At 55.9% G+C, this 13,499-nt stretch overlaps 1 protein-coding gene across 20 annotated transcripts in view; it reads left to right on the forward strand.

Moving 5' to 3' along the window:
• MYO18A (myosin XVIIIA) overlaps nt 1–13,499 on the forward strand; it is a 102,453-nt gene that overhangs the window by 66,095 nt on the left and 22,859 nt on the right. For all 20 annotated transcript variants that reach the window (XM_074388434.1, XM_074388438.1, XM_039475911.2 and 17 more), the window contains 12 exons: nt 259–400; nt 533–692; nt 1,476–1,662; nt 1,999–2,242; nt 4,861–4,970; nt 7,145–7,210; nt 10,959–11,087; nt 11,753–11,896; nt 12,275–12,364; nt 12,490–12,609; nt 12,814–12,925; nt 13,372–13,499. In XM_074388434.1, the coding sequence (XP_074244535.1) occupies nt 259–400; nt 533–692; nt 1,476–1,662; nt 1,999–2,242; nt 4,861–4,970; nt 7,145–7,210; nt 10,959–11,087; nt 11,753–11,896; nt 12,275–12,364; nt 12,490–12,609; nt 12,814–12,925; nt 13,372–13,499 (1,632 nt within the window). The remainder of the gene's footprint in view (nt 1–258; nt 401–532; nt 693–1,475; nt 1,663–1,998; nt 2,243–4,860; nt 4,971–7,144; nt 7,211–10,958; nt 11,088–11,752; nt 11,897–12,274; nt 12,365–12,489; nt 12,610–12,813; nt 12,926–13,371) is intronic.

The following is a 13,499-nucleotide window of genomic DNA, read 5'->3' on the forward strand; positions in this document are numbered from 1 at the left end:
GTCTTTGGTGACTTTGGACCTGAGCGATAAGCGTCCTCTTTTGCTGTGGGCTTCCCTCCGCTCCGTTTCCAGGCTCCCCTTTCCCTGGGCTGCCGGCCTCCTCCACAAGGTGTCAGCAGTGAGCAGCAGGAGCTGCGGCGTGTGCGTGCGTGCATGGGTGCATGTGTGTAGCATTCTGTAGGGTGTGTTTGGGCCCAGGGACCCTGGGCCCTTTCCCACAGCTCCATATGACAAGGAGGGACTGCTCCTTCTCTGTAGGTCCGCTCACTGGCCCGCACAGATGAGGCGAGGGGCCTGCTCTGGCTATTGGAAGAGGAGGCCCTGGTGCCAGGGGCCAGTGAGGATGCCCTCCTGGAGCGCCTTTTCTCCTATTATGGCCCCCAGGAAGGTGACAAAAAAGGTAGGTGACATCCCTAGAGGGTAGTTCCTCTGCTTCCTCTTACACACAGGTGGAGCCAGGTGGCACTCCCTGGGGCCCTCTTTGTGCCTGGGCCCTGCCCGACAACCTGAATCTTGCTTCTTTTACCCCCAGGCCAAAGACCCCTTCTGCGCAGCAGCAAACCACACCATTTTCTCCTGGGCCACAGCCATGGCACCAACTGGGTAGAGTACAATGTGACTGGCTGGCTGAACTACACCAAGCAGAACCCAGCCACCCAGAGTGCCCCCCGGCTCCTGCAGGACTCCCAGAAGTAAGACTACCACTCCATCTGCTCCTGTCCTGTCCCCAGGACTGTTTTGGTTTTGGGATTCCCTCCTGGAGTTGTCTCAGAGGCCCCCTCACTAGCAAAGTAGATGGCCTTTATTCCTGAGAGGCAGTGGCCCAGGGCACTTGGCCTTAAGGAACTGGAGAGGGCTCCTGGAGTAGATGGAGGAGGCCGACATGGTGGGAGAGCCATGGCTTAAATTTAAAGAACACCCCACAGTCAAAGAAGGCAGGAGCAGCCTTTGAAACCCCCTGCCCCACAGGCCCTGTCATACGCTCACTTATTCAGATGGTTAGTGGGCATCCACCCTGCAACAGGTGCTTGGCAGATAACAGTGAACAAAACTGAACTGCCTGCCCCTGTGGAATTTACATTCTAGTGGGAGAGACAGATAATAAACAGGAAACGTAATAAGTAAATTATATCATATGTTAGAAGATGTTGAACCCTAATCCCTCCTGTCACATTGGAAGCCCTTCTACACCTCTGCCCTCCCTGCTGAGGGAGAAATAGATGAGTAGGTCGCTCCTCTCTGTCCGATTCCTGTCCACCCCTTGGCTTCTGCCCGCCTCCCGCTTTCTCTCCTTACTGTTTGAAAATTTCTCCAGTTTGTTTCTCTGTAGGGTGTGGGACATACAGTCAGGTAGCAAGGCCCCTGGATGTGGCTGAATGGGACTGTTGGGTGCCCTGGGGCCTCGTGGGAGGAGTCGTCTCTCCTGCTCCATTGAGGTGACTCCTTTTCCTCCCTTGTCCTCCCACCTCTGGCAGAAAAATCATCAGCAACCTGTTTCTGGGCCGCGCAGGCAGTGCCACAGTGCTCTCAGGCTCCATTGCGGGCCTGGAGGGCGGCTCACAGCTGGCACTGCGCCGGGCCACCAGCATGAGGAAGACGTTTACCACAGGCATGGCGGCTGTCAAAAAGAAGTCACTGTGCATCCAGATTAAGCTGCAGGTGGTAAGTGCCAGCCCAGGCCCCAGCAGGCAGGCCTGAGGACTCTTCCTTACTCCTGGCAGGCAGGCCACTGGGGACTCCAAGCACACTGAGGTCATCTGGTGCCCACTCAGCATCCCGCTGTGACTCAATGGTTGCTAGTGGGGTCTTCTTTTCAGTGCTGCCACCTGTGAGTGGCCACCTAGGCCTGGCGAGGGCAGAGTTGTCCAGGCTTAGTGTGTCCTGGCTGGTGCTGGGACCCCTGCTACCCTGTGAGCAGTGGAGATGCTGGCACCAGTCCCTGTTCTCCTGGGCACGGGCCATCAGAGCCCACTGAGGGCGGTCCCTTCCCCTTGGCAGGACGCCCTCATTGACACCATCAAGAAGTCAAAGCTGCATTTCGTCCATTGCTTCCTGCCCGTGGCTGAGGGCTGGGCCGGAGAGCCCCGTTCTGCCTCCTCCCGCCGAGTCAGCAGCAGCAGTGAGCTGGACCTGCCCTCGGGAGACCACTGCGAGGCTGGCCTCCTGCAGCTGGATGTGCCCCTGCTCCGCACCCAGCTCCGCGGCTCCCGCCTGCTCGATGCTATGCGCATGTACCGCCAAGGTGGGGCCTCCTTCCCTCTCAACTCCTGGCTCCCTTTTCCAGAGCTGGCCTGCCCGGCGCAGCCACCCGCGTGGGACCCATGGGCCGAGGTGGGGCTGCTCCTGCCTCAGGGCTGGCCCTTGTCTCTTTCCTCACACTCCTTTTTGCTCTGATCTCTCCTTGTCTCTCCCAGCCCACAGCCCCTCCTTTTCTTCATTTCTTTCCATCCTACAGAGTCCCTGCCCGCTCCTCTCCCTTCCGTATTCAGTTCTCTTCACCCCCCCACCCCTGCTCCACCCCACTCCTTGTCATTTGTCCAGACCCTCCTATCTCCCCATGTCCCCAGTTCGAACAGCTCAACTTTGCCCACAGCAGCAAACCCAGTGCCCTTTTGGAGCCATCTGCCCAGTGAGAAATGAGGTGCTAAATCCTTCTGAAGTACTTAAAATTCCCAAGAAAGGTCAGACAGATTCTTTTTATGGACCCATCTAGAGGAGGAGACAGAGAGGATGATAGTAATCGTGGTTACTTAGCGTCCTTAGACCATTTACCGCACGCTTACCATTTGAAGCTCTTCCCACATATTCACTCATTTAATCCTCACAACAACCTCATGAGGCAGATGCAGCTATCATTCCAGATGAGGAGACTGCGGCTCAGAGAGGTTCACTAGCTTGCCCAAGGTCTCTCAGCTCCTGAGCGGCAGAGCAGGATTTGACTAGGCAGGCTGGCTGTAGAGTCATGTCTCATGTCTCTCAAGTAGGGTATTTTTGTTTGTTTTTATTTTTTGCCTGACAAGTTATGAGTTGCTGGGTTTCTGCTGTTTTTCTCTTTCACTAGAAAAGCAGGAAGCGTTCCCCCAACCCACCCACCCCCCATCCACAGCCAGGTCCCCTTCAGATATTCCATGGGCACTGTCCCTTTTCCTTAGCAGCCCAAGCCAGGAAATGGGCTCCCTGCCCTGCTCTAAATAAATCATCGATCTGTCCCCATGTCTTGATATGGAGTTGGTGTTTATTATTTCAAAACCAGATTGTTACCGCTCTGAACCAAAATCAATGTGCTTTACTCAAACAAGCAGATCGATGAGGCCGGCAGCAGCAGGCCCCCCTTCCCTCACCCGGCCCCCAGCCACCGACGATAGCACTGATGATTAATTAAGATGCCAGGCGTCTGGACCTGCTATCCTGGCCCATCAATTTAATTGCAATTCAGATACAATCAATAGCTCACTTTGTCTTGGCCCCTCAGCAGCCCCCACCTCCTGTTTCAATTATCAGGCACATGCATCAGCCTCACCTCCCAGCTGGAGGGTTTCCCAGAGCCAGCTAGCCCGGCACTGCTGTGGAGCAAGCCCCTGGCTGGCTGTCAGGAGCCCAGGTTTGGAAGCCAGTTCTGTCCCCAGCAGCAGCCTTTGTAACCTTGAGCAAGCCAGTCGCTCTGTTTCTGGGTCTGAAAGATGAGTCGGATCTGGTTCAAGACCCCTTTCCAGTTTGAAATTATGTGATTCTGTGGGAGTGGTATTCGTGGCCCTCTACCCTGGGCTCTGGTAAGATCGAGGTGACTTGGTCACCTTGCTCCAAGCCAAAAGCCACCTCACACCGCCCCTGACCTGAAGCCCAGACACTCTTCAGGGAAAGAGAAGCTACAAGTCTTTTTGGTCACCTGGCCTAGGACTCAAGGTCAGGGTGCAGTAGGGGAGGGCAGCCTTTCTGATGTTCTGCTTCAGTGGACAGAGGAAAGGAAAGGAGTATTTATTAAACGCCCAGCAGGTGAGTCACACTGTGCTTTTTACCTGGTTTCTCATTTACTCTCCATGACTAGCATGGAGTACTAGGGCACCATTTAAAGGTGAAGAAACAGGCTCAGAGAGGTTGAGTGACTGGCCTAAGGTCACATGATCCTAAGAGGCAGGGCCAGGGCCTAGCCCATGCACGTTTCCCCTCAGTTACTCTGTGGTGCCTTTTATTTATTTATTTATTTATTTATTTATTTATTTATTTGAGACGGAGTCTTGCTCTGTTGCCCAGGATGGAGTCCAGTGGCACGATCTCAGCTCACTGCAACCTCTGTCTCCTGGGTTCAAGCAATTCTTCTGCCTTGGCCTCCCGAGCAGCTGGGACTACAGGTGCACACCACCATGCCCGGCTAATTTTTGTTTTCTGTCTTGACCTCCCAAAGTGCTGGGATTACAGGCATGAGCCCCCGCACCTGGCCTATTATTTTTTTTTTAAGACCATAAGACGTCATTCTGTCTGGGTTATCACTGAGGCATGGATTTGGAGGGCTAGAGAGCATCTCGGGGATGCTTCCTCGCAGCTGGTCAGCTGCCCCACAACCCGCCATTTGCACACCTCACTGACTAGGAGCTTGCTTCCCTCCGAAGGAGCCTGTTCCTTTTTCAAGCCTTCCTGTCCCCCTGTGGAGAAGGCCTGATTCCTCCTGGCCTCCTCTTCCTCCTTCCCTGCCTCCCCCTTCTCAGCTCTCCTTTCCAGGCCTGCCTCAACCACAGGCTTCCCACCTCCTGCAGTTTCTTCCCCTTCGGTGACTCTCCACTGGCTTCCTAGGCACCGGTGGCTACTGGGGTGTGCTGGGAGCAGGCAGCGTTGACAGGCCCGGCTCTGGGCTGCTCTCTCTAGGTTACCCTGACCACATGGTGTTTTCCGAGTTCCGCCGCCGCTTTGACGTCCTGGCCCCGCACCTGACCAAGAAACACGGGCGTAACTACATCGTGGTGGATGAAAGGCGGGTAGGTCCAGGTCCCCAGATCCCTCTCCCTCTGCCTAGGCCCCTCAAGCAGCTGCCCTTTGCAGACTCGTCTGCCCTCCCTTCCCTGGAGACCCCGTTTGGCCCTGCTCAAGGGCTCCCGGTTTTGGAAGCACCCAGCTGTGGCCTGGGGCCTGGACCCTAGGAGCTGGAGAGAGCTACCCCTCCTTGGAAGCCTGCCAGACTCCCACCCTGAAGTGCCAGCCTTTGGGTGTCTGCACTCCTGGCTCTGGGCTCCCAAGGGTGGTGAGAGAAAATTATACAACTTTGTGGACTTGACTTCCTACAGGTTCCTGGTATTCAGCCTTTGGTGGGCCCTCAGGGGGACCAGCAAGTCTTCTAGATGTCCCTTCCTTATCTGGCCTTGACTGCAGGCTTCCTATTTGCTGTTCCATTCTCCATCTTTCTCCTCAAATCCTCCCCACCCCACCTTCCCGGCTCACCTTTCAGCAGTTGCCCAGCCTCCAGATCTTAGGACATCAGGCTCCAGCTGCTTCTTCCGCCTCCTGCAAACCTCCCTTGGCCTCCCTCTTCCCGCACCCCTTCTGTCTTGGTGGGAGAGGGTCCTCCTCTCATCCAGTCCCTTGCTCCTGTGCCTTGGAGTCCCCTTGGGTCTCCCCAGAGACCCGTTCCATCAGTGTCAACTCACTTCTATCTCTATTTCCTCTGGCGTCTCCTCTCCTGGCCCTTTTCCCTTCATGGAGAAGCTCCCCACAAACCTGCAGGCCTTGCTCTCTGGAGGGAGCCTCTGTCACCTGTGTCATTGTCCCCCTGGACTGTGCTCTTCCTCCCGCCTACTCTGGGCTCTCCTCCTGCTGCCCCCACTGCCCATGGCTGCCTGGTCCCCCTCCCTGAGGCCCTGGCACCTGTCTTCTCATCCCCCACAACTTCCATATTGCCAGAGCCAATGAGCACTTTTCTATCCCTTTGCTACTTGAATTCTTAGCAGCATGGGGCTCCATTCTTTCTGAGACATTCTCTGCTGGGCCTCTGCTGCCACTCCTGGTTTCCCCCTTGACTCTGTTCCCACTCCCTCTGAGCTCCTCTTTTTCCACTTGCCCCTGAAGTAAAGATGTCTCTTTCTCAGAACTCTCCTTTTCCATATGTGTTTTCTATTCTGCACCCTCTTCCTGGGCAACCTCATTCACACTCATCATTTCAATTACCGCATATATATTGATGACTCCCAAATCAATACCTCTAGCCCAGGCCTCTCTCCTGAGCTCCAGACATGCCTTTCTAACTGGCTGCCTTCTAGACTTCTCTATCCCTATGCCTTATGGCATCTCAGACTCGGCTTGTTCAAACCAAACCCATTCTCCCTCCTCCCAAGCTGCCTCTTTCTCTTATATTCCCTACTTTAGGGAATGGCACCATTATCGGCTTAGTTATGTAAATCGGAAATCTCAGTATAGCTCTGGATTTCTCCTTCATACCTTCCCCCCCGTATCCGGCAAGGCTCTGTCTCCTTAACACCTGCTGCGTGCTCTCCTCCTTTCTTCTCCTTGGGCCAGGCTTTAGCCTCCCTTCCTGTAGATTACTGCCGAAGTAGGGTGGGTCTCCATCCATCTACCCATTTGCCAGTGAGATCTCTACCAGTGCAGACCTGGTCATGGCCATCCCTGAGAGGACCCTCCAGAGGCCCCCGAAGCACACAGGGCTCCACGTGCTTCAGCTCCTGCCCCTCTCTAGTTGCACCTTAACTACCCACCCCCATCCCAGTTCCGATGAGTGACTTGGGAGTTTCCTCAGTGTGTTTTGCTGTCTTGTGCTCCTAGGCCTTTGCGTACGCTGGTTCCTCTCCCTGAAATGCCCTCTTCTCTACTTTGTCCAGCTAATTCTCACTTGCATCGAAATTTCTCACACAAACGAGACCTGTCTGAGGTGCCTTGCACGTGCCCTGGTCTGACGTAGGTGCCACCTCCTCTGGGTACTGCACTAGTTTACTGGTCTTGCTCCCCAGCAAGATGGTGCATTCCTCGTGTAGTCACCTCTTTGTCCCCAGAGTCCAACCCAGGGCCCGACACTGAGGGAGCCCACCCACGCGCATGAAGAACAGATTGTCTAGGAGGAGGGAAGGGAAGGGCTGAGGGCCTGGAGGAAGCCCTGCATGGCGAGGGGTGGCCCAGGCGGGCTGACAGAGGCCTTTCTCCACAGGCAGTGGAGGAGCTGCTGGAGTGCTTGGATCTGGAGAAGAGCAGCTGCTGCATGGGCCTGAGCCGGGTGAGTTGCCCCGCAGGAGGGCAGTAGCCTCGCTGTCCAGTGGCCTGCTCCTCCTGTTCTCCCTGCTCAGCCAGACATCACCAGTCTCCTGGTGTCCCTCTGACTCTTGCCACCAGCTGCACCCCACCCTGCCACTCAGGGGCTGCCCTCTTTGGGGCCAGGGGCCAGGGAGCTAGAGGTTTCAGATGCAGCAGCCTGGCTTTCCTTCCTTCTGGATGACTGGCTTGTTCAGTCCCAGGAACGCCTCTGTGATGTCGGGAGAGAGCGGGTGGAAGGTGGCTCAGGTCCTGGTGTGGGGAGTCAGGAGGGCTGGACCCAGAGGGTGTGGGCCGGAAGAGGCGGGAAGGCCACGGGTAGAGCCCCTGTGGAGCGTTGTCTGGGGCTGCTGGGCTCCAGAGAGTGAGCAGGACATGGTAAGGCTATGCCGCCACCACCTGCCTACAGGCCGAATTCCTCATCTGAATGGAACGTCACAAGTAAAAGGCAGGCACACCCACCCCTGGGTGCCGGTCTGCCACGACACTCCTCACCAAAGGGTCAGCTGAGCATTCCTCCCATGGGCAGGGAGCCCTGCACACCCCTCTCTTTTGAGCTTGGGAACCCTGGACAGGCAACATCTGCACATGTGCCCCAGGGCCAGGGTGGAAGGGAGGCCAGTGGGAGTTCTGGACCCGTTGTCTGCTGGTAGAGAGGGAAGGAACTCTGAGTCGCAGGGCCCCATGGGTGTGTGCAGGAGAAGGAGGTACTTGCAGAGGTTTGAGTCTCACTTGTCCTGTGTCCTTGGTCCTCCTCTTGGCCCTGCATGTTGAGTCGCTTTCCTGGCTCCTCCCACCCTCCCTGTCATTCCCTCGCATCTCTGTGTCTGCATCTTCCCATCTTTGCTTCTGCTGTCCCTGGCTTTCCCTTTGGCCCCAGCAGTCCCTGCTGGTCTCTATTGCTTGGTTTCTGGTTCTGTGTTTTTCTGTTTCTCTCCTTGTTCTCTGTATCTTTGTGTCCCATCCTCTTTTTGTGTCATTTTCTGGTTTGTGTCACTGCTTTGTCTCTGTGTCTGGCTTAGCTCTTTTCTCTCTGTCTGTTCCCCTCCCCTTGCTGCTTTTAGCCATCTGCAGTCAGGAGTTTGCTTCAGCCGCAGGGTCTGTCCCAGGGTCCGCTCGCACTGGTCTTTCCCTCCAGGTTCCTGCCTCTCAAGCAGGCTGAGCCACTGCTGGCTGCCACTGGGGGTGGCACCTCCTCCAGCCTATGCCTGGGTTCTCAGGCCTATCTCGGGCAGGAAAGGGCCTGTGCAGGCTGATTCTTTTCCCAGCTGCTATCTCAGACCTTCTGTCATCCTGAGCCATGCCAGGTGCCCAGCTGAGGCAGGCAGGCCCCAGGTCTCAGAGTCACTCCAGGGCAGAGCGGGGCCAACATTGGGTGCCTGCTCATATCTAGTTTGGGAAAGAAAGCTCAGGTCATCTAGGCTCTGGTTAGCACTGACTCGTGAGCAAAGATTCCATGTGTGTCACATTGCTTCAGAGAGGAGGGGGTCTTCATCTGAGTCATGGGACCCTTAGAGTTTCAATAAGGACTTGGGGGGAATCAGAGCCTCCTGACATTATAAAATTTGTATGAATGTGTATTTTGGGGAAGAGATGGCCCTGAGGTTTCACCCCATACCCCAAAGGACCCTTAACCCCGCAAATGTTCAAGAGAGATTTGAGGCTTGCTGCTTTGGCCTCTAGACCATTCTTTCTCTTCTCACTGTGTCTCTGGGCCATTCTCCACCCCAACTCCGGCACCTCAGTTCTGCTCTGGGCAGGTGGCAATGGGTACTAACCAAGCGCGTTTGCTGTCCCCCCCGTGGAACCTGGATATTCCTTACCCCCAGTGGGATTCCGGGCTTGCACATTATATGAAATTAAGCAGCTGGGGGCCAGGCGTGGTGGCTCACGCCTACAGTCCTAGCACTTTGAGAGGCCAAGGTGGGTGGACTGCCTGAGCTCAGGAGTTTGAGACCACCACGGGCAACATGGTAAAACCCCATCTCCACTGAAATACAAAAAATTAGCTGGGCATGGTGATGGGTGCCTGTAGTCCCCAGCTACTCAGGAGGCAGAGGCATGAGAATCACTCAAACCTGGGAGGCAAAGGTTACAGTGAGCAGAGATTGCATCACTGTACTCCAGCCTGGCAACAGAGCGAGACTGTCTCCAAAAAAAAAAAAAAAGAAAGAGAGGAGAAAGAAATTGAACGGCCAGGCATGACAGCTCACACCTGTAATCTCAGCACTCTGCGAGGCTGAGGCAGGAGGATCATGTGATGCCCGAAGTTCAAGACCACCCTGGGCAACATAGGGAGACCCCGTCTCTACAAAAAAATACAAAACTTAACTGGGCATGGTGGTGCACACCTGTAGTCCCAGCTACTGGGGAGGATGGCTTAAGCCTGGGAGGTTGAGGCTGCAGTAAGCCACGATCACACCACTTTACTCCAGCCTGGGTGACAGAGCAAGCCTGCTCAAAAAAATTTTTAAAGAAAAGAAAATAAATTGAGGCTCAGGTAGAAACTAAGACCCACGGGAGACCTCATGTTCAATGGTAGGATTTAGGGAAGTGTCACAAAGGACTGAGCTGGCCTTTTCCAAGGTCAGCCTCAGGGGACCAGGTTTCTATGGAGTTGCCAGAGGCAGAGCTTTCTCAGCAAAAAGTTTAAGCCTTCTCTTTGGATCTTTGCTGAAGGGGGCCTTGGGATACTGTGCCTATTGGCTCTGAGTGCATTTATGTAACCTCTGTTTCCCATCATGTTCACATCTTCTCTTTTCTCTACAAAAAGAAATTTTCTGTGTTCTGTGCCAGATGGAGGTAGGCATATACATAGGTGTCTGTGCCCACTCTCATGGATACAGAGTCATTTTTTCACCTAACCCTTCCAGTTTCACACACACTCCTCTTTGTGGTGTGTGGCAAATTTTACCAAGCCCTATCTCAGGGCAGCAGAGTGTAAGGAAAGGCCCCGTGTGGGGGCGCCCAGCTGGTTCCGCACACGCCTGCCCTCCAGCCCCCGAACCTGTATGACAGGTCCTTCGGCTGGGCCAACCCCCGCCCACCTCACTGGCTTCTTCATGAGAAGGTGAAACCTGGGTGTGTGTTGGGGGGTGGCACATGAAAGAGGAAACCGTCTGAAATGAGACTAGCAGGGAGCGGGAGAAGGCAGGAGCCTCCCACCACCCCCCTTCCTTCTCTCCCCTCTCTTCCTCTGCACGCTGCTACTCAGTGCTGCTTCTCACACAGACATCCGCCAGCATCCACTTCACCTGAACCCAGCAGTCGGGAGTCGGAGGGGGCTGGAGCCCAGGTTGGGCCCTGCGGTGGGCTGGGGGCACAGGGGCACTGACAGGGTTGCTGGCAGTCCTGGGTAACGAAGCCCTCACAGATGTGGCGGGACGCTCCCTCCCTGTTTGACCAGTGACTGCTCCATTTCCTTCCTTGCCCCAGGTATCTTCATTTTACCTTCCCTCGCCTTTTCTCTCTTTGAAGTTAAATTTCCCATCTTACTCCTTGCCTGCCAAAACCTCCCCAGTCCCTTCTCCCTCAACCTTCCCAGGGCCTCTTCCTGCTCCTCCCCTCCTCTCGGACAATTGGATTTTGAGGCGCTTCCCAAGCCACGGGCTGCATTCCCTGACCTGCTTGTTTCTCCAGCTCCCCGCCTTCCCTCCCTTTCCTCTGCTGGGCTGGCCCCATCTCCTGCCTTCACCTAGCCTGCTCTTCCACAGGTTTTCTTCCGGGCGGGCACCTTGGCGCGGCTAGAGGAGCAGCGGGATGAACAAACCAGCAGGAACCTAACCCTGTTCCAAGCAGCCTGCAGGGGCTACCTGGCCCGCCAGCACTTCAAGAAGAGAAAGGTGCTGCTCTAGGAACATCTCCTCCCCCTGCCAGCCTAGATGGGCACAGCCAAGTTCCTGGGGTAGAGACTATAAGGGGGAGAAGAGGCAGGAATCTTCCAGGGCACCGTGCCCTGGGCCAGGGTGGGAAACAGGCAGCTCCCTGGTGCCAGCAAGTGTGCTGGTGTGCCCAGTGGCAGGGCCTGGTTGGAGGGCTTTGTTGAGGGGTAGCGGGAAGCAGGGCCGAGGCAAAGGTGGGCTCTGGATCATAGGCTGCTCCATGAAGATTAAGGAGCTGTGTCAGCGACTCCTTTTCTTATTAGCAAGTCCATAAAACAGCCAGCACTGCCGCCTCTTGTGTTTCAGCAAGATTAGGTTTTATAGCACAGCTAGGCCAGGGTGCTGGAAATAATCAGGCAGCAAATAAAGCAGATGAAATGATTCCTAATGGCAGCGGAGTGGCTAGTGCCCAGCGTAGTGCTCTCAGGGTTAGGGTCTGTGCTGCCCACCCTCTGAGGGAAGGAGGGAGCCTGGGGCAAGGGGGAGCATGGAAGGTATCTGACTCGGGGTCAGGGGGCCAGAGGAGCAGCCCTGGGGGCCTATGCTGGTGGCGGGGAGGATTCTGGGCCGAGCTTGGCCAGGGTGACTGAGAGCTCTGCTGTGTGCTACCCCCACCTCCCCTGCAGATCCAGGACCTGGCCATTCGCTGTGTACAGAAGAACATCAGGAAGAACAAAGGGGTAAAGGATTGGCCCTGGTGGAAGCTCTTTACCACAGTGAGGCCCCTCATCGAAGTACAGCTGTCAGAGGAGCAGATCCGGAACAAAGACGTATGTGACAGCCTGGGAGGGCAAGTCTCTGGGAGGGAAGAGCCTTGCCAGTTTATCTTGGGCTTCTAAGTGCTTTTTCATTTAGTCCAGAAAGCTGGCATCCTTGAACTGTGCCCATCAAACAGAAGATGTCCCTCTGGGGTGCTGGCTGAGCCCCTGGGCAGCCTCTTACGATCAAATCTTGGCCATCCCCAGCTTATTGGGAAGGGTCTAGGGACAGGATCCCTGGGATGCCGTGGCTCTGCTGTTGGGTACATGCCTCCTCCATGATGTTCTGGCCCAAGCTTCATTAGCTTTGTTCACTACAGGGGTGCAGACCCAGGGCTTCAGCCCCTCGCAGTGCCTTTGGCTCACTTTGCCCTCTTTGGTTCACCCTAGGAGGAGATTCAGCAGCTGCGGAGCAAGCTAGAGAAAGTGGAGAAGGAGCGGAATGAGCTGCGGCTCAATAGCGACCGGCTGGAGACCCGGGTGAGTGACTCCCGGCACTACACAGACTGGCCATGGCCTCAGGGAGACCCGGCCCCTGCAGGTCCCTCGGGTGTTCTGGCTGAGTGAGGCAGGCACTTCAACTGGTGGTGACTCCCCAACCCCAGATCTCAGAGCTGACATCGGAGCTGACGGATGAGCGTAACACAGGAGAGTCCGCCTCCCAGCTGCTGGACACAGAGACGGCGGAGAGGCTCCGGGCTGAGAAGGAGATGAAGGAGCTGCAGGTAAGAGCCGGGCCCGGGTGAGAATGGCAGGCTGGTGACTGTCACACCCTAGTGCCCATCAGCTCCCTGCAAAGACACTTGGCATCTTCACCCCTAGCCCAGCATCCCTGTCTGTCCTGGGTAAGCATGTGACCGTGGTCTGTGTGGTTTGGGGAGTAGGTATGAGGGGTGGAATGGCACATCCCATAACCCTGTCTTTTGCAGACCCAGTACGATGCACTGAAGAAGCAGATGGAGGTGATGGAAATGGAGGTGATGGAGGCCCGTCTCATCCGGGCAGCGGAGATCAACGGAGAAGTGGATGATGATGATGCAGGTGGGCCCGAGGCCCAAGGAGCTTAGCAGTGGCTTGTGATGCGAGCCCTGATGCCTACCCCTGGATGGTCATGCCCCTTGTCCAGGCCTGTCTCCCCTCCATAGGGCTGTTATAAGACTAAAATGAAAGAAATAGATGAGACGGCAGAGATGCCAGTAAATGCAGGGGATTGTTATGTAGAGCTGAAACAGCCACGGTCATGACAGACTGAGGGCCGTGGTCCCAGCAGTCCCTGGCAAGGGGACAGCACATGCAGCCACATCTCCTGCTCTGGTCTTCTCCTGGCTAGTGGCTCCTTCTGCCTTGGGAGGAAGCCATCATTGCAGAGAGTGTTCTGAGTCTCAGCTGACTCTTCCTGCTGCCTCCCTGCCCCATCCTCCTTCCCCTCTGCCCCTTATGAGGACTCTCAGCACCTCTATCCTCCCTTATCTGCCTCAACCCCACAGGTGGTGAATGGCGGCTGAAGTATGAGCGGGCTGTGCGGGAGGTGGACTTCACCAAGAAGCGGCTCCAGCAGGAGTTTGAGGACAAGCTGGAGGTGGAGCAGCAGAACAAGAGGCAGCTGGAGCGGCGG

This window comes from Saimiri boliviensis, chromosome 17, assembly GCF_048565385.1.
Source record: "Saimiri boliviensis isolate mSaiBol1 chromosome 17, mSaiBol1.pri, whole genome shotgun sequence".
In the NCBI taxonomy this organism is placed as follows: Eukaryota; Metazoa; Chordata; class Mammalia; order Primates; family Cebidae; genus Saimiri; species Saimiri boliviensis.